Below are 22,298 nucleotides of genomic sequence, written 5' to 3'. Positions count from 1 at the left end.
GATGAGGATGACAACAGAAAGCAAAAAAGGGAAACTAGCATTGACTTGATACCCACAATGCACTAGGGACTTCGCTAGCGCGCAAATTCTCTTTTAATTTTCAAAAACCTTGAGTGCAGTGGTTCTCAACCGGGGGCAATGTTGACCCCAAGAGAACATTTGCCAATGTCTAGAGACATTTTTATTTTCACAGCTAGAGGGTGCCCCTGGCATCTAGTGGGTAGAGGTCAGGGATGCTTCTAAACATCCTACAGTGTATAGGACAGGTCTTCACGATGAGAATTATTTGGCCCCAAATGTCAATAGTACTAAGGCTGAGAAACCCTGCTTGAAGGACAGGCATGCTAATCTTCATTTATACAGATGAGGAATCTGTAGTTCTGAGAAGCTACCTGTCATTCAAAATGAGATTTACACAGCTCTAAAGCCCTGCTCTTTGACCATACCATAGTGATAGGAACAGTGATGGGTAAGAAAGATAAAGAACCAGGGCACTAATTGCTGCTCAAAGATATTTGTTGGAGAAATGAGTACAAGAATGATCATCCTATTGCAACTCTGACACACATCTTTGTCTTTGTTCCACAATCTTCTGTTCCACAAACAGAGTCAGGGTTACGATAATAAAGAAAATCAAATGGTGGGGGCTGGCCTCAGGTCGCTATGCTCGATCTCAGGAGGAGTCTGATGCCAGTGTCTGCACCTCTAAATAGATGTAGAAGTACGGGGAGTCTGCTGACACACTCTCCTCCATCACCTTTTCTAAGCAGAGAGACAGACAGGAGGTTCTGAGCTGAGTTTGGGTGATCATTTATTACCCTCTTCCTCCCAGAGGCTGAGCCCAGCTGTGGCCCCAGAGGAAGAAGAGAATCTGTTTCCCAGTTTCCATATTTTCTGTGAATTTGGAGTGGGACTGAGCCAGATTGATTCTAGGAAACCCTGAAAGTTCTGGGATGGAAAAGTTGAGACGAAAGAGGGTGGAAGGGGAGGAGTCAATGACAAAAACAACACTTCTTTTCACTTCCTCTTTTGGACTCCAGAATTTGTCTGTTCTCTGGGGTGGGATCTGTCAAGCCTCCAGAGAAGTCTGTGCCTGCTGTGCTGGGCTGTCAGAGGCAACCTGCTCGCTCCAGGAGGTGATGGGGATCCCCTCATTCCTAGCCCTCCCTGCTGCCAGGAGTGACCGAGCTGCCTGCACATCCTGCCATCCTTTGGGCCACATGCTACTGTGGACGGCTCTGCTATTCCTCGGTGAGGCAGGGTCCCCAGGAGGGGCAGTGGAGCAGGGACAGAGGCAGGCATGCTTTTCTAACTCAGCTGCTGTCACCTCGGTTGGGGCTGAGCTTGGGCAAGGATGAGGGCTGGTGTGGGAAGCACGTCAGGAAAGTCTGGAGGGTGAAGGCAGGCTGATGAAAATCAGATTCTGACAACCTTGCTGGCCTTGGCAAATTATGAAATTGGCAGAGTTTTTTTTTTTTAATTAACTTATTTATTTAGTTTTGGCTGAGTTGGATCTTTCTTGCTGCACACGGGCTTTCTCTAGTTGTGGAGAGCAGGGGCTACTCTTTGTTGTGGTGCGTGGGCTTCTCATTGCGGTGGCTTTTCTTGTTGCAGAGCATAGGCTCTAGGCGTGCGGGCTCAGTTGTGGTGCATGGGCTCAGTAGTTGTAGCTCGCGGGCTCCAGAGCACAGGCTCAGTAGTTGTGGCGCATGGGCTTAGTTGCTCCACGGCATGTGGGATCTTCCTGGACAAGGGCTCGAACCCGTGTCCCCTGCATTGGCAGGTGGATCCTTAACCACTGCACCACCAGGGAAGCCCAGCAGAGTTCATTTTTTTTAAGTCTTTTGCCCAATTTCACTGTGCACCGAGGTCCCTGGTGCTCTGCCACCCGCCAGAGCAGAGCCAGCTGCGAGCAAAGTCTAGTGACCTAGACTTGAAGGACTAATGAGTGGCCAAGGTGTTTACCTTCCTTAGAAATTGTGTTTCACTGGGACCATATCTTAGACGGGAGGGCTAATGCTGTCTTAGGCCAATAGGAGGTGGGGGGAAGCAATAAAACACATGGTTGGGGGCAGTGGCTGTTCTCTTTGCCCCTGAAACCACTTCAGGCAGCAGAAGCCTATTCTCTTTATGTGAAAGGAGATTCCCCTGGGCAAAAGCACAGGAGGGTCTGGGTTATCCGGGGGATGGGGATCAGAGAATACATAAGCCAGGCAATTCTAGAATCAGTTGTGGGACCAGAGGAATCGTGCATGCCTCCTTGCACTGCACAAACATGGGGATACGTCCTGTCACCGATCGAATAGAAAGACAGGATCTTAGGCTGCAATTGAGCGCTCCTTTCTGACCATGTTCTCAGCTGTGAGCTAGGGACCAGGGACTGATAGTGCTGGTGGGTGGAAGAGTCTAGGGAAGACCAAGTAGGGAAGCCTTATTGCCAGGAATGTCTCCCCAAGCTCAATTTCTAGAGTATCTACCCTCAAACGTGCTTCAGTATGGTCCCAGAGGACATGCAGCCACTTTCCAAGTTATGTACTATGGTCGATAGTAAAATCTGTTCAGCTCTGGGAGCCTTGGCCCTCAATGCCGGATGATACTGGGACAGGAGGTGGAGGTGACGAAGAGAGAGTATCCTCCCACGAGCAGGATGAAATGGATGAAGCAGAATAGCATGAAAAAGGAGCACTGAACCACCTTATTTTTCGTATGGAGAAGCTGAGGCCTGGAGTAGTGGCATGCTTCCCTACCTCTGCTATAGTGATACCAATGTGACGCCTAGACAGGACTCCTGGGAGAGCCTTTTGGAATTTTTATCCATTTGCCCTTTTGCTAAGTCACAAAGATTGACTCCATCTTTTCCATTCTCATCTGGGCTGCCATATTTAGGTCTTCATTGCTCAGTAACTCAATTTTTTCTTTTTCTTTTTCTTTTTTTCTGTTTGGGGTATGCGGGCCTCTCACTGTTGTGGCCTCTCCCATTAAATAAATGCTCTGTGCTGGCTCTGTTCTAGGACTTGGAGATTTATCACTGAACAAGAGAGACAGCCTTCCTGACCTAAAGCACAAGGTCTTTGCCTCCCTCACAGTGACAGTACTATACTGAGTATGAACATATTTAATATTCACTAATATTTGTTGGATGAATACATGGAAGGTGCCTTCTCTCTACTTCTCTCATCTCTTACTCGTTTCTTCTCTTCCTCCTCCTCTTAGTCCTGCTTCTTTGCCCATTCCCTGCACTGCCACATTGTCACCCCTGCACACTTTGCTTTTCAGCGATCACTTCTGTGTCAATAATTTCCAAACCTATCTTTCTTGTTTGTGTCAAGTACAATTTCATATTTCCACCTGCTGGTTGGAGACCTCCAAATTGATTTGTCAGCTCAGAAACAAAACACATTCAAAATCCAGCTCTCATCTTCCCCTCACAAATGTCCTTCTCCTCCTAACATTTATATTTGTGTGAGCACAGCTAATGTTTTTCCCAGTCACCCATTTACAAGACCCCCATATCTCTTCAAGTGCCAAGTTCTCTCTCCCTCTTAAATTTCTCTCATGCCCGTGTCCTCATCTTTACGTTCTATTGTCAACGCAATTTTGGGCTCTCTTATCTCCCACCTAGATGGACTCAATGAATGATTTCCAGAGCATTGGCAAATAAAATTAATATGGCCACTGCTCTCTTTGAGCTTACATTCTACTGAGGGATAGAAACAGTAAATAAAGGAACACAAATGCATAAATATGAATTGGGAAATGGCAATGAAACTGTAAACAGGATACTCTGATAAGAACACTTGTTGCGGGGGACATGAGAGAACAGCCTACATTAACGGGGTGATATGGCAAGAATTTTCTGAGGAAGTGTCTTTTAAGCTAGGACCTGAAGCATGATAAGAATTAAGCCATTTGAAGATACAAAAGAAGCAGGTTTAAAGTAGAGGGATGGGCATACAGAAAAGCCCCAAGTTTGAAGAGGTCTAGTGTTATTGGAGCTCAATGAGTAGGGGACGTGTGGCTCGAGATGAGGCTGGACAGGTGAGCAGGGCTTGTGTCAGGTGTGGCCTTGTAAATATTTACATTTTATTTTCAGAGCAAAGGAAGAGCACTGAAGGCATGTAAGCAGGAGAGTGATATTATCTGATTTGTTATTTTAAAAATAACTCTAGCTTCTCTGTGGGGAATGAATTGTCGGGGGAGCAAAATAAGGGAAGAGATAAGTTGGGAAATGGGAGAAAGCTGCTGGTGACCTAAAATAGTGTGGACATGGACTGAAGCTGACACATTCAAGAACTAACTGGAAGCAGGATGATCACGATTTTACTGGTGCAAAGGCTGATGGGGTTTGGGAGAGAGAGGGGAATAAAAGAGGACTTGCAGTTTCCAGGCACGAGTACCTGGGCAGATGGTGAAGGTATACACTTATATGGGGGAACCTGGGAGAGAAATAGAACTGTGATTTGACATTGAGATCATTGGTGATTTTAACAAGAAAAGTTTTAGTGGACTGGTGAGGGCAGAGTTCAAATTGCAGAGAATGAAACAGTGATTGGAAAGAGAAGAAATGACGACAGCCTTTGTAGAAAAAGACTTGAGAAATCAGGCTGGGAAAGGGAGCAGAAAAATAATTTTGGAATTATGTGTGGTGTCAAGTGAGATTTTTTCCTTTCAGTGAAAGATCCTGGAATATATTTATGTTGATAGGAAAGGTCCAGCTGAGATCGAGAAATGGGTGAGGCAGAGGAGAAAGGGAATAACAGAGAGAGGAAAATCCTTGAGCGGGTGAAAGGGAATGTGACCCAGGACAGAGACTGACCACAGATAGGAGGAGAGATGTCCCCAGTGAAAACCGAGAAAGGAAGATGGATAGAGATGCAATAGCTTAGATGATTTAGTTGGGGGAAGACGCGAGACCTCCTGTCTAACTGCGTTTGTTTTCTCTGTGAAGGATAAAGGAAGGCGTCATCTTTGAGTGAGACGGGACTGGAGGCAGAGGACTGGAAAGTTTGAGGAGTGAGGAAAAAATGATTGTCCCTACCAAGAGCCGCAGAGCAAACATACTAGAGAAAAGTGTCAGACGGCACTTTTGAATATGGAGACAGTAGATTTACAGAGATACCAACCTGCCTGCTTATGTGGGAATTTCATTAACACACAGCTGCAGAAGTAAAGGCATGGACAACCCAGGTGGAACGTAATGCAGACAGAGACTGGCAAGAGAGTTAAGGGGATTTGCAAGGAGGTGATTATTTATAATGATGAATCATCATATCTAATGAGAAAGTAGGCTGATCTTTGCTTTCTCCCTTACAGCTCCTGTTGCTGGGAAACATGGTAAGTGCTCACCACATCCTCTCCCTCCCCCAGCTACCCTCTCTCTCTGCTCCCTGCACCGTCTCTGGAGGTGCTCTGGGTGCACCAGCAACCCAGGACTGAGGTAGAACCAGGAAAGAGTAATTGCTCCCACAAGATGCCCTGCCCCCTTCTCCTTCCTCCTTCCCTTCCTCCCAGGGAAGCCAGGGATGGGCAGCCACAGGGCACAGCCTTTCTGTTTCTGTTCCGGTGAGACCTCACAGATTCTGTCACAGAAAATAACTGTCTTCTGTCTCAGTTGCCTTCCTCTCTCCAAACTAAATCACGAACCCAGGCCATTTTAGTTTCAGCCACATGCAAAATCACATGATTTGCTTAGGTTAACCCCATGGGTTGATAAATCCTCTACTTTGCATGTATCTGAAGGCTTCAGGGCCTGTTGCCTTGGACACAAATAGGAGATACCACTGGTTGCAGCTTGGTGGGATGAACACGGCTGGGCACTGCTTTCTCTGCACCACTAACCTCTCCACCTCCCAGGACTGGTAGTGGGATGGGGCTCTACATGGGCCACTGAACGCAGGGCTCCCTAGACTGGCCTGCCAGCCTTTCTCCTCTTTCTTATTCTTCTGAGGCCACAGAGACTCCTCTGTGCTTGGGTGTCAGGACAGGTCTATTCTAAAGGAGAAAGAATGGGGACTTCCCTGGTGGTCCAGTGGTAAAGAATCTGCCTTGCAATGCTGGGGACGCAGGCTTGATCCCTGGTCAGGGAATTAAGATTCCCACATGCTGTAGGGCAACTAAGCCCACACAACTAGCGCCCACAGGCCACAAACTACAGAGCCCACCTGCCCTGGAGCCTGCGCGTCACAACTAGAGAAGAGAGAACCCACACGCCATAACTAGAAAGAAGCCGGCGCACCACAACGAAAGATCCCACGCTGCAAAAAATATCCCTCATGCCGCAACTAAGACCCAACACAGCCAAAAAAATAATAAATATGTCTTTTTTTTTTGTTCTGACTTCTTCCATTCTTTTTTTAAAAGATGTATTTATTTCTTCTTATTTAGAAATAAATACATCTTAAGGAAAAAAGAAACTAATAAGGAGCTGCTATATAAAAAATAAATAAAATTCTAAAATTAAAAAAATAATACACTGTAAGGATACATTGTACAACAGGATATAGCCAATATTTTATAAAAACTATAAATGGAGTATAACCTTTAAAAATTGTGAATCACTTTATTGTATACCTGTAACTTATATAATATTGCACAGCAACTATATGAATAAAAATTTTTATTCCAAAGAAAAAAAGAAAGAATGGAAGCAGTCAGAACAGAAACGTGGTGTCTGGCTCTCAGCCTGGCACCTCCACCAGATGTCCCCATTTGTCTTCTTCCAGCTGTGGAGAGAGTTTATCCACTAGTGTCCAAATGCCTCAGCTTACAGGGAAGGAAAGTGATTCCCCAAAGGATGTGTGTGTAGTGTGCGTGTGCATGTGTGTGTGTGTGTGTGTGTGTGCGTGTGCGTGTGCGTGTGTGTTTGCTTGCCCCCTCTCCCACTCCCCTACCTCTTGTCCTCTCCCCTGGGGAGGAGGCAAGCTCCCTGAGAGAACCTGGGTTCCTGGGGGGCCCCTGTTTGGGCTGCATGAGTTGGAGGAACTGCCTTTGGTTGCACAAGAGTTCTGGGTTGGGTTCCTCTCTTGATGTCTCCAGCATGGCCACAGTTTTCCATCATCTGAGATTTGGGGCCTGCTTAGGCCCTTGGGGTCCCTTTCCTCATGCTGCCTTCTCTCTCTGCCCCTCAGCAGGTCTCCCGAAGGCTGTGGTGAACATTCAGCCTGCGTGGATCAATGTGCTCAAGGAGGATTACGTGACGCTGATGTGTCAGGGGACCAGCTTGTATGAAGGCAACCTCACCCTGTGGTTCCATAATGGGAGCTTCATCCAGAGCCAGAACCAGTCCAGCTATAGCTTTAAGGCCAGCAGCAATGACAGCGGAGACTACAGGTGTCAGAGGGAGCAGACCAGCCTCAGCGACCCTGTGCATCTGTACGTGACTTCCGGTCAGTGGAGGAAGGCCTGGGAGAGTCTGGGAGAACAAGGATAGAAGACATCTGCTTACATGGCAGAGGTTTTTCGGAAAGGGGAATTGCCTGCTTACTGGGAAGCATGGCTGTGAGTTGTTTGAAGGGGTTTTGTCCACTGATTTCCCTTTTCATGCACCCCATTGTTTAGTATGTGTGGTGAGGTGGAAGTTCCTAAGAGATTTCTCAGAATATGTTGGGCACTGTTGTCTCGGTGCTGACTGGGCAAGAAGGTAACAAGGCCACTGACAGGCAGGTGGGTATGAGAGAAGCAGAAGGAAATCCCTAATTCATAGAAATCCTTCCATTTTTATGGCAGAGTCAAATGCACAGGCAGACCAGAACTGAATCCTAGCCCTGGAAATTATAGCCACGTAAACATGATGATTTCATTTACCTTTGAGCTTTGGTTTCCTTATCTGCTCAGTGGAGATACTCTGCCTCCCCCATCAGGTCCCGGTGAGAATCAGCATTTCCCTGCCCCCCTGACCTCTGTTCAACTTGAGGTGAAAGTTGTTTCTTTCTTTCTTTCTTTCTTTCTTTTTTCGGTACGTGGGCCTCTCACTGTTGCAGCCTCTCCCGTTGCGGAGCACAGGCTCCGGACGCGCAGGCTCAGCGGCCATGGCTCACGGGCCCAGCCGCTCCGCGGCATGTGGGATCTTCCCGGACCAGGGCACGAACCCATGTCCCCTGCCTCGGCAGGCGGACTCTCAACCACTGCGCCACCAGGGAAGCCCGAAAATTGTTTCTTAACCACCTTTTATATCCAGCTCCAAGCACGGGACAGGGCTTAATAAATGTTTGCTGAACAGATCAATGATCCTCCAAAGCTCCTGGTAAGAAATACGTTCTCCATAGAGAAGAGCTGCAGTGTGATTATGATGAACATTGTCAGTGCTATTCTTCACTTAGTCCCCTTCCCTCACCCAATTCTCAAATTCTCCTCAAAGGTATCTAGGCCCGGTGGGCCTGCAGCTCCAGGCCTGTTATCTCTACCCTCTGTGCTCAGCAGGAAAAGACAGTCCTGGAGGGAAGCCCCAGAGGCCTGGCAGGGCCTCAACCTCAGTGCTCCTCCTCTCTAGGAGGGGGTGGAGGTGAGGGATCCCACCCCCGAGACTGTGCAAGTTCCCACCCAACCAGCAGGTGCGTTGACAAGGAGCCCTGGCACATGAGGTGGACACCACCCTGAAGGACCCAGGTGAAGAGCTAGATGTGAAGGCCTGGAGCCAGAGCACCAGCCATGGGGACCCTGAACCACTGTCATGGAGACTAGAGTCAACAGAATGCCGACTGCACCAGTGGGAGTCCCGACTCAGGTGGTAGCGCTCGTTCCCAGACAGCTCAGTGCCACGGTATGAACAGCAGGCAGAGCAGGCCCTGCAGGGGCAGCTCCGTGGGCCTCAGTATCTCCAGCAGTTCGTGTCCAGCAGCAGCTCAGCAGGCCCGGCTGCACAGCCGGGCTGCTATCTAGCGGCCGCATGGCAGGCCAGCTCCCGCAGACACCAGCGCAGCGAGCAGGCCTCAGTCAATCTGGCCACAGCATCAGCCTCCCAGCTCACCAGCCAATCCCGGAGTGAACCCTCCCAGTGTCACCACTGTGCCCCAATCTGTGCTACTGGGGAACACCCCCTCCTCCCCCTCAACCTCCTCCCCCAGGCCCAGATGTATCTAAGACCACAGCTGGGAAACCTATTCCAGGTAAACCAGACCTTGGCCCAGCATGTGCCTCTAGCTTCTCAACTCACCCTGATGCCTATTAGGGCAGTGGCAGTAGTCCAGCAGGAGGGGCTGTCTGCTCAGGCTGCTGGGGGCCACGTAGATGCAGTTTAGGTGGAGGACTTGGCACTGAGGAGCAACAGGCTTAGCCCAAAGCTCCCCAGAAAGCCATTCCCCTGTTTAGCCTCCCCCAGGCCCTCCCAGGCCCTAGCTGCGGCTCAGGCTCCCTGTAGGGCCTCAGGCCAGTTCTTTAGCCTTAGTCCAGCTGGTGGGGGCAGTGGGAAGAGCAGGCAGAAGTGGCCACCCCCCTGGGCCTTTGGGTCAGTGGCCCTCCTCAGGAATAGGTGGTGCTTGGAGCCATCCCAGGAGAGGCACAGGAGTGGTGGAGCCCTTGCCTGCATCCCAAACATGGACCCTGCTGCAGCTCCTCTGCCATCACCCATGCTAAGATCCAGGGCAAGTGCCACAGGGGTCAAGAGGACTCTAGCTGGGGTTCAGAGAATTCCAGTCACGGTAAAGAACTCTCTCCAATGTCCCTGGGCCCTTATCGGTGAGAGCTGGACATGGGGAATGTGACCCAGGAACCTCCATCCAGCTGTGCCTACACCAGCTCTCATGGCATCAACCCTGTGTTCCTGTCCAGTAATCTTAGCCACTGGAGTGCAGAGGAGGTGTATGAGTTTATTGCTTCTCTACAAGGCTTCCAGGAGATTGCAGAGGAGTTTTGTTCCCAGGAGATGGATGGAAAGGCCCTTTTTTGACTTAAAGAACACCTCGTGAGTGCCGTGAACATGAAGCTGGGCCCTGCCCTCAAGATCTGCACCAAGAAATTGTCCTCGAGGAGACCTAGGTGGCCCTCGTGCACAAACCAGCCTAAGGCTGACACTTCCACTGTCCAGGTTACAACCTGGTACCAGTAGAGACTTTGCTGAGAAGAAAGTGCTGTTCCAATGATGTGCACCTTCAGTAGAGGGGATTACCCAGACAGGGAGGAGAACTGCAAGAATTGGTTGCTGGCGCTACATGGAAGCAGCTTTGACATTTTCTCCGGGTTCTACTTCATTTAAAAAAATCTTCGCGGGCTTCCCTGCTGGCGCCGTGGTTGAGAGTCCACCTGCCGATGCAGGGGACACGAGTTCGTGACCTGGTCCGGGAAGATCCCACATGCCGCGGAGCGGCTAGGCCCGTGAGCCATGACCACTGAGCCTGCACGTCCAGAGCCTGTGCTCCGCAGCGGGAGAGGCCACAACAGTGAGAGGCCCGTGTACCGCAAAAAAAAAAAAAAAAAAAATCTTCCCAATTCTCAGCATTCCCACCTACCCCAATCCAACCTTTATAAAAGAGGCAACCTAGGGAACCAGGACTGCTCACCTAATCCTGGAGTGGAATGTCTAGCCAGGGCCTGAGTTCCTCAAGAGGAGGGATACACAGGATGGTATGGGAGGAAATGGGTGGAACGCAGGGGTGCCTCCCCAGTGGGAGAGATGGGGTTTTCCAGCTTGTGTGACCCAAGTAGCAAGATCTGGTGCTCCCCACCTTCCCTGTGGATTGTCCCACTGTAGCCGTGGCCCAGAGTTTTCTCTTCGTTGTCACTCCCTCCCTCAGTATTGAGCATTTTCACCTGCACTTGCGGCAGGCTCAGCAGCCAGTGTAGAGACTGTGTTGGCATCATTCCGATCTGCTGAAGGGGCTGAGCGTGGTTGACTGGCACACGTATGGCTGTTGTCATTTCTTTCTCATGTCCCGACTCCCTTCCAACAGATCTGGTGTTTTCTACCCTTTCTTTCCAATTCCAACTCTACTCTGTCCTATAGCTTTAGGAAAAAGGAGTGTGTGGACTGAGGTCAGATTATAAGTACCCACCTTAACCTCTATTCCCTATACGACAAAGAAAGTAAATATCTTTTTCCTCAGTAAAAGGATGAAAATTGGGGGGAAAAAGTACACAGCAGGCTAATGGCCCACCTGTGTCACGGCTGCCAAAGTCCCTGCTGAAGTGAAATGCCATATTTACTAACATGCACCAAATAAGCTAACATTTGTTAGATGTCTGTGACTTTCCCCAAAGACACTTGACTCTGCTGTGTTCCCCCCACATGTTGCCTCCTATGTCAGACTGGGTCCTTCCCTCCCTCCCTCCCTCAGGGAAGGGACTGTACTCCTGGGTCTCCTGTATCCTTCCTGCAGAAAGAAGCCTGTTGGGCAGGACAGGAACAGGAAGACAAGCATATCCTGAGCACCTACTGTGTGCCAGGAACTACTGTAGATAGCTAATGGTGTTATTGTGACTCTTTTCACATACGAGGAAACGGAGGCCCAGAAGAGTTAAACTCTTTGCCCAAGATCACAGAGCTCATACATGATGGAGCTAGAATTACAGAGCAGGGGTGTCTGATTCCAAACTTAAGCTCTTCCCTCCACACACAGTGGCCCACCAGTAAGGATGGTCTGGGTCTTGTATTTGAGTGAAGACCTCCTGGGTCCTGGGGTCCCTTTGTGTCTTTCAGACTGGCTGCTGCTCCAGACCCCTAGCCTCGTGTTCCAGGAAGGGGAGCCCATCGTGCTGAGGTGCCACAGCTGGAGAAACAGTTCTCTGAATAAGGTCATATTCTTCCAGAATGGAAAATCCAAGACGTTTTCCCATCTGCGTTCCAACTTCTGTATCCCACAAGCAAACCTCAGTCACAGTGGCGAGTACCACTGCACGGGATTTATCGGGCAGACGGTGTACTCGTCACAGCCTGTGACCATCACTGTCCAAGGTGGGAACTCTGTGCAGATGAAAGGAGGGGAGAAGAGGGGTTAGACATTTAGGGGTAAGGTCACATGGACCTACAGGGAGATCTGAGCAAACCTGGGGTCTGGGGCAAAGGGCAGGGGCATGGCACCTTGCTAAGTGCTGGCCAGAGCTCGGAGCCCTCAGCTTCCAGGTGATAGGTGACAAGGCTGTTGTTCCTCTTTGAAATATAGGCCCCATCACACCAAGCCCAGCAGTGGAATAGAGCTCTCTCATTGGTGCAGAAGTTCTCTAAGCGCCTGGACATTCCTAAGAGCTGAGGTTTTCCTAATTTCTTCTCATGTCTCATGATATGTCCATTCACTCTCAAAGGCATGGCATGTCCTTGACAGTTCAAGGCTCTGCTGGGTACAGTGGTGGAAGCGTCAGGTTCACCCTCCCTGCCATCCCCGAGGGGCTAAGAGGAACCCTTCCCTCTGCCTTACACACTCAACAGCGTGCCTTCATTAGATTAGCAGAGAAACGTGGGTATGGGAGAGGCACAAGCCCAGTTCCAGAAATCCTGTGCAGGTGAGGTGGAGGGGGGAAGTGAGTGTTGTGCTGGAGGAGGGACAGGACGCCTGTGTTTCCCAGGGTCCAGCTGGAGCAACTCCTTGTCGGTGACGATCGCGGTGGCTGTAGTCGCTTGGATTGCTGCAATGGCTATTGCTGGCACCATAGTAGCCTGGTTCTGCCTCAGGCGAAAGATTTCAGGTTTGTGCCTCCCCTCGGTCCCTCTTGTTATCACTTCCTACTTAGTCAAGGCCCTAACCCCAAACATTGCTAGAACCCTTATCTTTGGGCTAGAGCATCCTTAGCATTCAAATATAGTCCCATATTTTATTCATGCATTCGTTTAACAGGCCTGAACAAACTTGCTTATGTGTCAAGCACTGTGATAGACTGTGGATGACGCCAGGATAAAGATGTTCAGTCTCTGCCCTCGGGGAGTTCATAATATTGTGGGGAAGACTGAAATGCAAATAGATCAGTATAATTAGAGGGGATAAGACCAGTATTAGAGAACGCAAAGGCTGTGACGGGGGACAGAAGAGCTGGCGCAGGCCAGCACGGGCCGGGGCAGTTAGAGAAGGCTTCACAGGAATGCAGTGTTGTGTCGTGACTGAAGCACCCCGGGTGGGGCCAGGCTGCCTGAGTTTAAATCCCAGCTCCTCGGCTCACCAGCTGGATAACGTTGGGTGAGTTAGGCAATATGTGGAGAAGATGGAGTTGGTGTATTCATTTAAGAATGTGCAGATCATGACCTGCTGAAAGAGGAGGCACAAGCCACCCACATGGGCTTGGCAGCTCCCTCAGCAACTGATTTCACTTCCCAGATTGGGGAAGTGAAAACCCCGGGGTCATTTTGATTGAAAGTACAGTTTCGGTACGCTCACGCAAAGGAAGCAGAGTCACAAGACTTGCTACTTACAGATCCCAGAAATGGGAAAGGGGGTGGCAGTCCTCTGTCCCCGGTCATGGGTGAGCAGGAGAGAGAGAGCAGTGTAGCAAGCAGCTAGTACTTATAAAGTGATTGGGGCGGAGGACACTATTTTGCGGGCTTAACGCTAAGGGGTTATTTTAAAAGGTGCCCCAGGAAAAGCAAAGCGAGAGCTTATGGCGGGAGTCCTAAACTCAAGTCCTTATCTCAAATGTTCCGATTCTGGGTGTAAGCAGGTTATCATGCTGTAAAACGCCTAGGCGGCAACTCAGGAAAACAAAGTTGTTTTTTCAGGAAAATAAACGTTGTTTTTCTCATCACATTCAACTTCTCTGTGCCTCAGTTTCTTCACCTGAAAAATGAGGCCACGAATAGAACCTACCTCACAGGGTTATGAGGGTGAATGAGTCGGCAGCTAGAGGACAGCAAACATCACATAGTATGCGATGTTATCGTTACGGAGGAGGTGATGTTTGAGGGTAGCAGTTAACCAGGCGAAGAGGATTAGAAGAGCATTCCAGGCGTGGGGGCCAAGACATGGAAATGAGAAGCATTGTGGCTAGGATGGGGATCATGGAAGAGTAAGGAGGTTGCTGTAGGCAGTTTGATGCCATTGAAGCCATAAATTACGAGGCAGAAAAAAGGAGAGATGAAGCAGGGCAGAAGGATGTATTCCAGGTCATGGAATCCACGTAGGCTACCTTTGAAGAACTAAGCTGTATTCCAAAGGGGTTGGCAAGAGCACAGGAGGGCCGTAACCACGTCTCCTTGTTCTGCGCTCTCCCCCGTCCGCCCCCCGCCAGCACCTAGCACAGGCTTGCCACGCAGCAAGATGGTCAATAAACATTTGTTCACTGACTGATCAGCTGAAGAACTTCAGCTCTCGGAAAGCAGCCTCCTTCCCCCTTAGTACTAACATTAAAGAGCGGAGAGAGAAGGGAAGGTGTCCTACAAATCTAATAAGCAAATGGTCACGATTCGTAACACTGAAAAGCTAGCTTGCTGGTGAGAGAAAGTGCTAAAGATATCCAGATACAGAGAAAGTAAAAGGGAGAAAAGACTCAGAGCCATTGACAAAGAGAAAATAATACTGCTAATACCTCACAAAGCACTTTGCAGTTGGTTCATAGCTAAGACCTCAGTTACTGATGATAAGTAAATGTAGAGATTCAGGGAGAGACACCGAGAGGAAGAAAGAGGTGTTTTTTAAAAGGCAGAGCAAGCTTAAGAAAGATGCAATAGAATGGCCTTTCTGACAGTCCCAGGAGTCCCTACTGTTAACCTAGCCAACTTACATCTCTCTAGACCAGCCCTTGTACAGGCTAGAGCAGTCCCTGGGGAGTGGGGAAGAGAGGAGGTGTCTGTGTGGAAGAAGGGTGTGTGTTGGTTCTAACCCAATCTTGCCTCTGGTCATCCTTGGTCCTGAAGACTCAGGTCCTACCCCATAATCCTACTAACCTCCTATGTGCCCCTCCTAGCCCTCCCAGGAACCCTTGAACACAGGGAAATGGGAGAGACCCTCCCTGAGGAGCCAGGTGAGTGCAGCTACCGCTCTGGGGGCTCAATGACACCCTGTCTTGTGCATCAGGAAGCTGCTTGTGTGAGTTCTGCTGGGAGCACAGGAGAGGGAGGGGGCAGTGGGCAGAGGGCAGGGGCTCAAATCTCTTGGTCAGTTCTGAGACTAACTCCTGGGCCTAAAGAGGACCTCACTGGAGACAAGGAGAAGATGAACACCTGTCCTAGATAGAGAGGCGAGGGCCTTGTCCGAGTTTCTGGGGTCAGAACTGCTGGGGATTTTTCCAGAGCAGGACATCAGAGATACTTAGGTCTTTCTGTGAAGCTTTGGAAGAGCTGGCAGAGGACTGGGGTTAGACGCTGTAAGACTAAGGCAAATAGAATTAAGGGGATAAAATTCTAGAGGAAAGGAGAAAGAGCCCTAAGGAATAAAACCTAGATTTGCTGCAGAGTCTGTCTCTGTGGAATGATTGGGTAAGGGTACCAGGGCTCAGCTCTTAGTGGAACATTAAGAGGAGATTTCGGCCTGAGAAAGTTCTGGGGTACCACGTGCATTAGTGGGCTTTACTCTGTGGGCAAATCTTGGTTCTAATGCCCACTTGTGTAGGCTTATTAAAACGCAGGCCTGACCCTAGCTCTGTCACTATCATAAAATGGAATCTTGAGTGTCATTCCCGCTCTTGGGGTCTAGTCACCTCATCGAGGAGATGAGTGGGTTGGCCTGGGTGATCTCTAAGCCCTTCCAGGCCTGACATTCTGAGAGTCAGTGACCATCCAAGCCCTGGCCCAAGTGGGAATGTGTTAAAGGAGCAGTAATATTCCAGGCGACTTCCTGACTGCAGTTAAAGCCAGAGCACGAAGGAAACGAGCTTTCTCTGGGGACTCCCAGACAGCAGAAACGGACAGGAAAAAGCAGCCTTCGAGGACTCCACCTCAGGTGGCTGGAGTATGACTCAGAGCAGAGCCAACAGGTTTGAGAGCTTGAGCAAAATGGCACAGCTGTCCGGCTGCGCTTTGAGCAAGGCCCCTATGTCCTGTGGCCAGGCCAAATGGGCATATGGACCAGAGTCTTCACCAGGGCCAAAGTGCTGTAGAAAAAAGTGCAAACACAAGTGGATTAGCCATGTTGATGTTTGCTTCTACCTACACTGGCATAAATATATTTCACAAGGCATTTATTTCACAGGAAGGCACTGGGGCTGATGGTTTCCCAAAAGGCACAGCTAAGTTGCCGGGATGGTTGAGGGATGCATTAGAAGGAGAATTCAGGACGTGGTTTGTTCCAGAAGCTGGAGCATGGCACACAGGGACTCATTGTGTCCTGGAGATGAATGAAGACACTAGATGCATTGTCTCAGACTCCCTCCCCGCTTCCTGAGGAATGCTGCTTTGCAGTTACTGAGGCTGCTTTTCGCACTGGCAAAGTGAGTTTATTGGCAAAAACATGAGGACATTTGGATGTGTTTTAGATCTTTACCAGGGAGAGTACTGGCTGGGTTGCTTGCTTCCTTCTTTCTTTTCCTCCAGCCTCCCTTGCTCACTCTCACTCTCATGCTTTCTTTATGAGATCAGGGAGTTTCAGATTCTTCAAAGTTCCAACAGAGATATACTACATCTGGCCAATGTGGAAAGGCCACCATCTGTGGCTGGCAAACATCTGGATTACTTCACTCTAATACCAACACCCCCATCTCCTCCCCAGTATATCTCAGGTCCCCGAAGCTGCCTGGTTGCTTTGAGGAAAACTCAGTGATCCTCTGAAATGAGTGCAGCACAAATGAGCGCCTCCCTCTGCTAGTGTGGCCGTGCGGGAGGCCATGTCTGGGATACCAAGGGTGGGTGGGGGATGAAGCTTTTGGCCTGCAGGCCTGAGTTGGGGATCAGTGGTCCTCGCCTCAAGCCTGGTCTGGGCCTCAAGCAGCAGCGTGGGTAGGCAGTGCCCACGCTGATCTCTGTTCTTTTTGCCCACAGCCAATCTCGCTGATGCTGAAGAGGCTGCCAAAATGGAGGTGAGACATCCCGGCCACATGCTTCTCCTTCTCCTTCTCCCCTGCCGCTTCTTCTGTTGCCTTCATTCTTGTGACCTCTCTGTGGATCCCCATTGCTCCTTTCTGCTTTCTCTAGGCTGAGAATACAGTCACCTATTCACTTCTCTCGTATCCGGAAGTTGCAGAGGAAGAAACAGAGTCGTCGGTTTACCAGAACCACATTTAGTTTTCATTTTCTTGCCTGGGACTTGGGGAAGAGAATCAGAGAGGCCAAGATGTGGTGTCTTCTGTCCTGAATTCCTCTGAAGGAGGAGAAGAGGATGCTGCAGTTCTAAAGGAGAATGACTCTTCCAGAGTTACCTATGTGAATCCTAAAGCTCCCTGTTTTGAAAGCCACAGACGATATGGTCTCAGACAACTGAATGCTGATTTCTTCTGTGCTTCAGCACTTCTCACCATCAGGACTCTTCTGTTATATATCCACAAAGCCAGCGAAAATTACCTTTATTAAGAGATTGTAGAAACATGGGAAATGCTTATGTTACAGGTTACATGAGAAAAATTAGATAAGTATGTATGATTTCAAAAATGTTGAGATAGACTAACATATGCCAATATATTAAAAGTGATTGTTTCAGGGTGGTGGAATTATTGGTGCTTTTCATTTTCTCTGTTAATTTTTCTGTACAGATCATATATTACTTTTATAATAAAATACTACACTAACAATATTACCTTTAAACACTGTACCGGTTGGAGTGTAGACTGATTCGGGGTCTGTTTCTTTTCAATGGTAAGAATCTTGGGAAGGTAGTAATGGGTAGGAAGTGAGGGAGAGAAAAGATTTGGAGTGTAGGACGAGTACCCCTCTTCTAAAAACTGAATATCCGTCTTCCAATGAATTTGTGTTCTTGTTTTCATGTCTCCTTCCCCTTCCTCCCACGGCAAATAAACACCAGTTCTTAGGAAGCCAAACTTCAGATGAGTCCTCAGTGGAGACTGCTGACTCTGCCCTGCTGTTCTCCTATTATAGTTAACAGAAGGATGTGAACTTCTCAGAGAAGTTCCCGGTAGGTTAGAAACGTGACTGACAGCTTCGTTGGGAGTTTGGTTGGTGCCCTTGGAGAGGGCTCCTTTTCCTGGGACTCTAAGAGCTTCACTGTGCAACATTCTTGCAATCAGGATTTAGCAACTTCCTTTGTTGGGTGGTTTCCATAGCTTTCTATAATACTCACATATTGTATTTCATACTCACATATCATTATAATAATAAGGAATAGTAATTGCAATTACTGGGTTATTGAGGAGCTTACTTTATGCCAAACTACATGCTTTAGAATTAGAGCGTTTAAGAGTATTAGCCATTCATAGTTCTTCTTTTGTGATTTTCTTGTTCATATGCTCATGCCCATTTTTATAGTAACCATGTATGTCCCTTTATTTATATATTACATGGTAGCAACTTATTTATAAGTAAATTATTTTACTCTGCTAATTTTTAAAATAAAATTAAAATACAGATAAGCAAAAAAGATAACTAATGTTACCTATAAATTCACAAATCAGAAAGAATCAATGCTAAGTGTTTTTTTCGGTTTTAATACTTTTTTATTGAAGTATAGTTGATTTACAATATTGTGTTAATTTCTGCTGTACAGCAAAGTAATTCTGTTATACATATATATACATTCTTTTTTAAATATTTTTTTCCATTATGGTTTATCATAGGATATTGAATATCGGTCTCTGTGCTATACAGTAGGACCTTGTTTTTTTATCCATTCTGTATATAAAAGCTTGCATCTAATGCTAAGGTTTAAAAGATGTCAATCCACATTCCTGTCTATAGCAATATGTATAAACATATGGATCACATTAGATTTTTACACATAGGCAAAAACTCATACTCATTGTGAGCATGAAAACTCAAATAATACAGAAATATAAAGAGGAAAATTGAGAGTTCCATTTTGTCCTTGCCCCCCATCCCCATTCTGTTCTCCCTTTGGTGGGTAACCACTGTCGAACATGTGGAGTATATTTGTGTTTTTTTTTTGATACGCATCTAATACATATTTATAGTTTTTTTAAGGCCATAAATGGGATCACACTTTACATATGCTTATGCATTTGGTTTATTTTGATTAATAGTTTATTATGGAGCTCTTCCATGGAAGTATTTTTTTAAGGTTTATATAGTATTCTATAGAACAATTTCTATGCTATATTTAATTTAACCAACATTTTAAATATTAGCACTTTTTCATTGTTATACACAATACTTCAATGACCAACATTCTTGGGTGATTATTTTGACTACACGTGTATTTCTGCAGGATAAATTCCGAGCAGTAGAATCATTGGCTCAAAGGATACTCTCATATTATCTTTAAGAAAGCAGTTTACATGTCCTCCCAAAGGAGGACATATTAGGGTACCCATTTCCTGACCCCCTTGTCAATGTTGAGTGTTTTTAATTTTTGCCAATCCAATTATAATGGACAGTGTTCCTATCCAGCATGAATTTCCCCTGATTCCAGTAACAGAACCTGATTTCCCTTTGACTAAATAGCTCTACCTCCCCTCAGTCCAAGTGGGTAGGTGGGCTGACTTCATGCCTGATTTTAGAGGAGAACGTGCGCCCCAAACTGGGTCAATCAGGAGCTGTTTCCCTGGAATTTAAATCTTGAGCAGAGTGACACTATGACTGAAAACAAGTGAAGTTCACTCATCCCAATAGCACTGCCCAAATGGGACTAACTTCCTACAGCCCTGAATTGGCCCTGTTTCTTATAGTTTCTAAGATCCTTCAACTTCCTTTTATATCAGTTAATTTAAATTTGATAGAATTCTCCTATAATATCCTATGGGCTTGATACCTTTTTTAGGATAGACCTTTGACAAACTTTTTTCCCTGTCATTATTTGTCTGATCAGGCTTTTCTATCTCTTTTGGAGTCAATTTTGAAAAATGTTACTTTCCTAGAAAATCATCCATTTTAGTGGTATGCAGCTGTACACTGTATTTTCTTCTATTTTTTGGTAATAATTTGTGTCTGTACTTACATCCCCCCTCTCGTACCTAGCTTTTGGGCTTGCTTGCTTTTTTGTCAGATGACTTCCGCTGGAAATAACAGGAAATCTGATTCAACTTGGCTTAAACAATAAGGAAATGTATTATCTCACACAACAAAAAGTTCAGAGACAGGGTGTCTCCAGTGCATCAGGACTCTGGATCCGCTTTTCTACAATCCTTTGGGCATTGCCCTTGGCCAAGTAGCATGATGATTATAGCAGTTCCAGGCCTCACTCCCAAAGATCTATAGGAGGAAGGGACTAACTCTCTCTTCTATGTGTCTCTTTCTTAAGAGTGAGAAAACCTTTCTCCAGCAATCTTCCCATCACATCATATTGGTCAGGAATGGGTCACGTGTCCATTTCTAAATCAATCACTAGAGGGGGAATAACCTACTTTAGCTTAATCATTTTGAGGTGGAATAATTTTTTGAAGAGTCAACCACCTTGACCATTATATCTGTTTACCTTAATCAGGCTTGCCAAATGTTTGTCTGTCTTTTTTGGTCTTGTCACAGCTTTGGACTTAATGATCAAGTCTTTGCCTTTTGTTTGTTTTCTTTTCTTTTTCTTTATTTCTTTTTTTTTTTTTGGCCACACTGTGTGGCATGCAGGATCTCACTTTCCCAACCAGGGGAAGGTGGAGTCCCCTGCAGTGGAAGGCGCCCCCTGCAGTGGAAGGTGGAGTCTTAACCACTGGACCACCAGGGAAGTCCCCTTTTTGTTTGTTTTCTAATGTAGTATTTCTTTCTTCTACTTTCTTTCTTTATTTTTAAAATATTTATTTATTTTCTTTATCTATTTTATTTTAATCCTTTTGGCTGCGTCCAGTCTTAGATATACATGGTATGCAAGATCTTTCCTTGTGGCGCGTGGGCTCTTCGTTGCAGTGTGCAGGCTTCTCTCTAGTTGTGGTGTGCAGGTTTTCTCTCTCTAGTTGTGGTGTGCAGGATCCAGGGCGTGTGGGCTCTGTACTTTGTGTCATGCAGGCTCTCTTGCTGAGGTGTGCGAGCTCAGTGGTTGTGGCGCATGGGCTTAGTTGCCCCACAGTATGTGGGATCTTAGTTCCTCGACCAGGGATTGAACCGGCATCCCCTGAATTGGAAGGAGGATTCTTTACCACTGGGCCACCAGGGAAGTCCCTCTTCTACTTTATTTGAATTTACTGTATAATTCATTTATTTCTAAACTTCTATTTTTAAACAAATTCACAAAAGGCTATAACTTTTCCCTTTATTGCTATTTTGGCCACATCTGTTAGATTTTCTTTTTTAACATCTTTATTGCAGTATAATTGCTTTACAATGGTGTGTTAGTTTCTGCTTTATAACAAAGTGAATCAGTTATACATATACATATGTTCCCATATCTCTTCCCTCTTGCATCTCCCTCCCTCCCACCCTCCCTATCCCACCCCTCTAGGTGGTCACAAAGCACTGAGCTGATCTCCCTGTGCTATGTGGCTGCTTCCCACTAGCTATCTATTTTATGTTTGGTAGTGTATATATGCCCATGCCACTCTCACTTTGTTACAGCTTAACCTTCCCCCTCCCCATATCCTCAAGTCCATTCTCTAGTAGGTCTGTGTCTTTATTCCCATCTTACCCGTAGGTTCTTCATGACTTTTTTTATCCCCTTAGATTCCACATATATGTGTTAGCATACGGTATTTGTTTTTCTCTTTCTGACTTACCTTACTCTGTATGACAGACTCTAGGTCCATCCACCTCACTACAAATAGCTCAATTTCGTTTCTTTTTATGGCTGAGTAATATTCCATTGTGTATATGTGCCACATCTTCTTTATCCATTCATCTGATGATGGACACTTAGGTTGCTTCCATCTCCTGGCTATTGTAAATAGAGCTGCAATGAACATTTTGGTACATGACTCTTTTTGAATTATGGTTTTCTCAGGGTATATGCCCAGTAGTGGGATTGCTGGGTCGTATGGTAGTTCTATTTGTAGTTTTTTAAGGAACCTCCATACTGTTCGCCATAGTGGCTTATCAATTTACATTCCCACCAGCAGTGCAAGAGTGTTCCCTTTTCTCCACACCTTCTCCAGCATTTATTGTTTCTAGATTTTTTGATGATGGCTATTCTGACCGGTGTGAGATGATATCTCATTGTAGTTTTGATTTGCACTTCTCTAATGATTAATGATGTTGAGCATTCTTTCATGTGTTTGTTGGCAGTTTGTATATCTTCTTTGGAGAAATGTCTATTTAGGTCTTCTATCCATTTTTGGATTGGGTTGTTTGTTTGTTATCGAGCTGCATGAGCTGCTTGTAAATTTTGGAGATTAATCCTTTGTCAGTTGCTTCATTTGCAAATATTTTCTCCCACTCTGAGGGTTGTCTTTTTATCTTGTTTATGGTT

At 46.8% G+C, this 22,298-nt stretch overlaps 1 protein-coding gene across 4 annotated transcripts; it reads left to right on the top strand.

Annotated features, from left to right (window-relative positions):
• Positions 1-1,074: 1,074 nt before the first annotated feature.
• On the top strand, positions 1,075-17,481 carry LOC309958499 (low affinity immunoglobulin gamma Fc region receptor II-like). 4 transcript variants are annotated; one of them, XM_082834416.1, is made up of 7 exons: positions 1,075-1,251; positions 5,314-5,334; positions 7,128-7,385; positions 11,630-11,884; positions 12,493-12,612; positions 16,826-16,863; positions 16,979-17,481. In XM_082834416.1, exons 1-7 carry the CDS (start codon positions 1,140-1,142, stop codon positions 17,066-17,068), a joined length of 894 nt encoding a protein of 297 aa, XP_082690542.1. In that variant the 5' UTR covers positions 1,075-1,139; the 3' UTR covers positions 17,069-17,481. The 4 variants fall into 4 exon arrangements, with proteins under 4 accessions (XP_082690542.1, XP_082690543.1, XP_082690541.1 ...); XM_082834417.1 differs by lacking the exon at positions 12,493-12,612; XM_082834415.1 differs by having other exon boundaries at positions 16,826-17,053.
• The last annotated feature ends 4,817 nt before the right edge of the window (positions 17,482-22,298 follow it).

Source organism: Leucopleurus acutus (assembly GCF_964270905.1).
Source record: "Leucopleurus acutus genome assembly, chromosome: 2".
NCBI lineage: Eukaryota > Metazoa > Chordata > Mammalia > Artiodactyla > Delphinidae > Leucopleurus > Leucopleurus acutus.
This window is presented reverse-complemented; position numbering and strand designations above follow the sequence as displayed.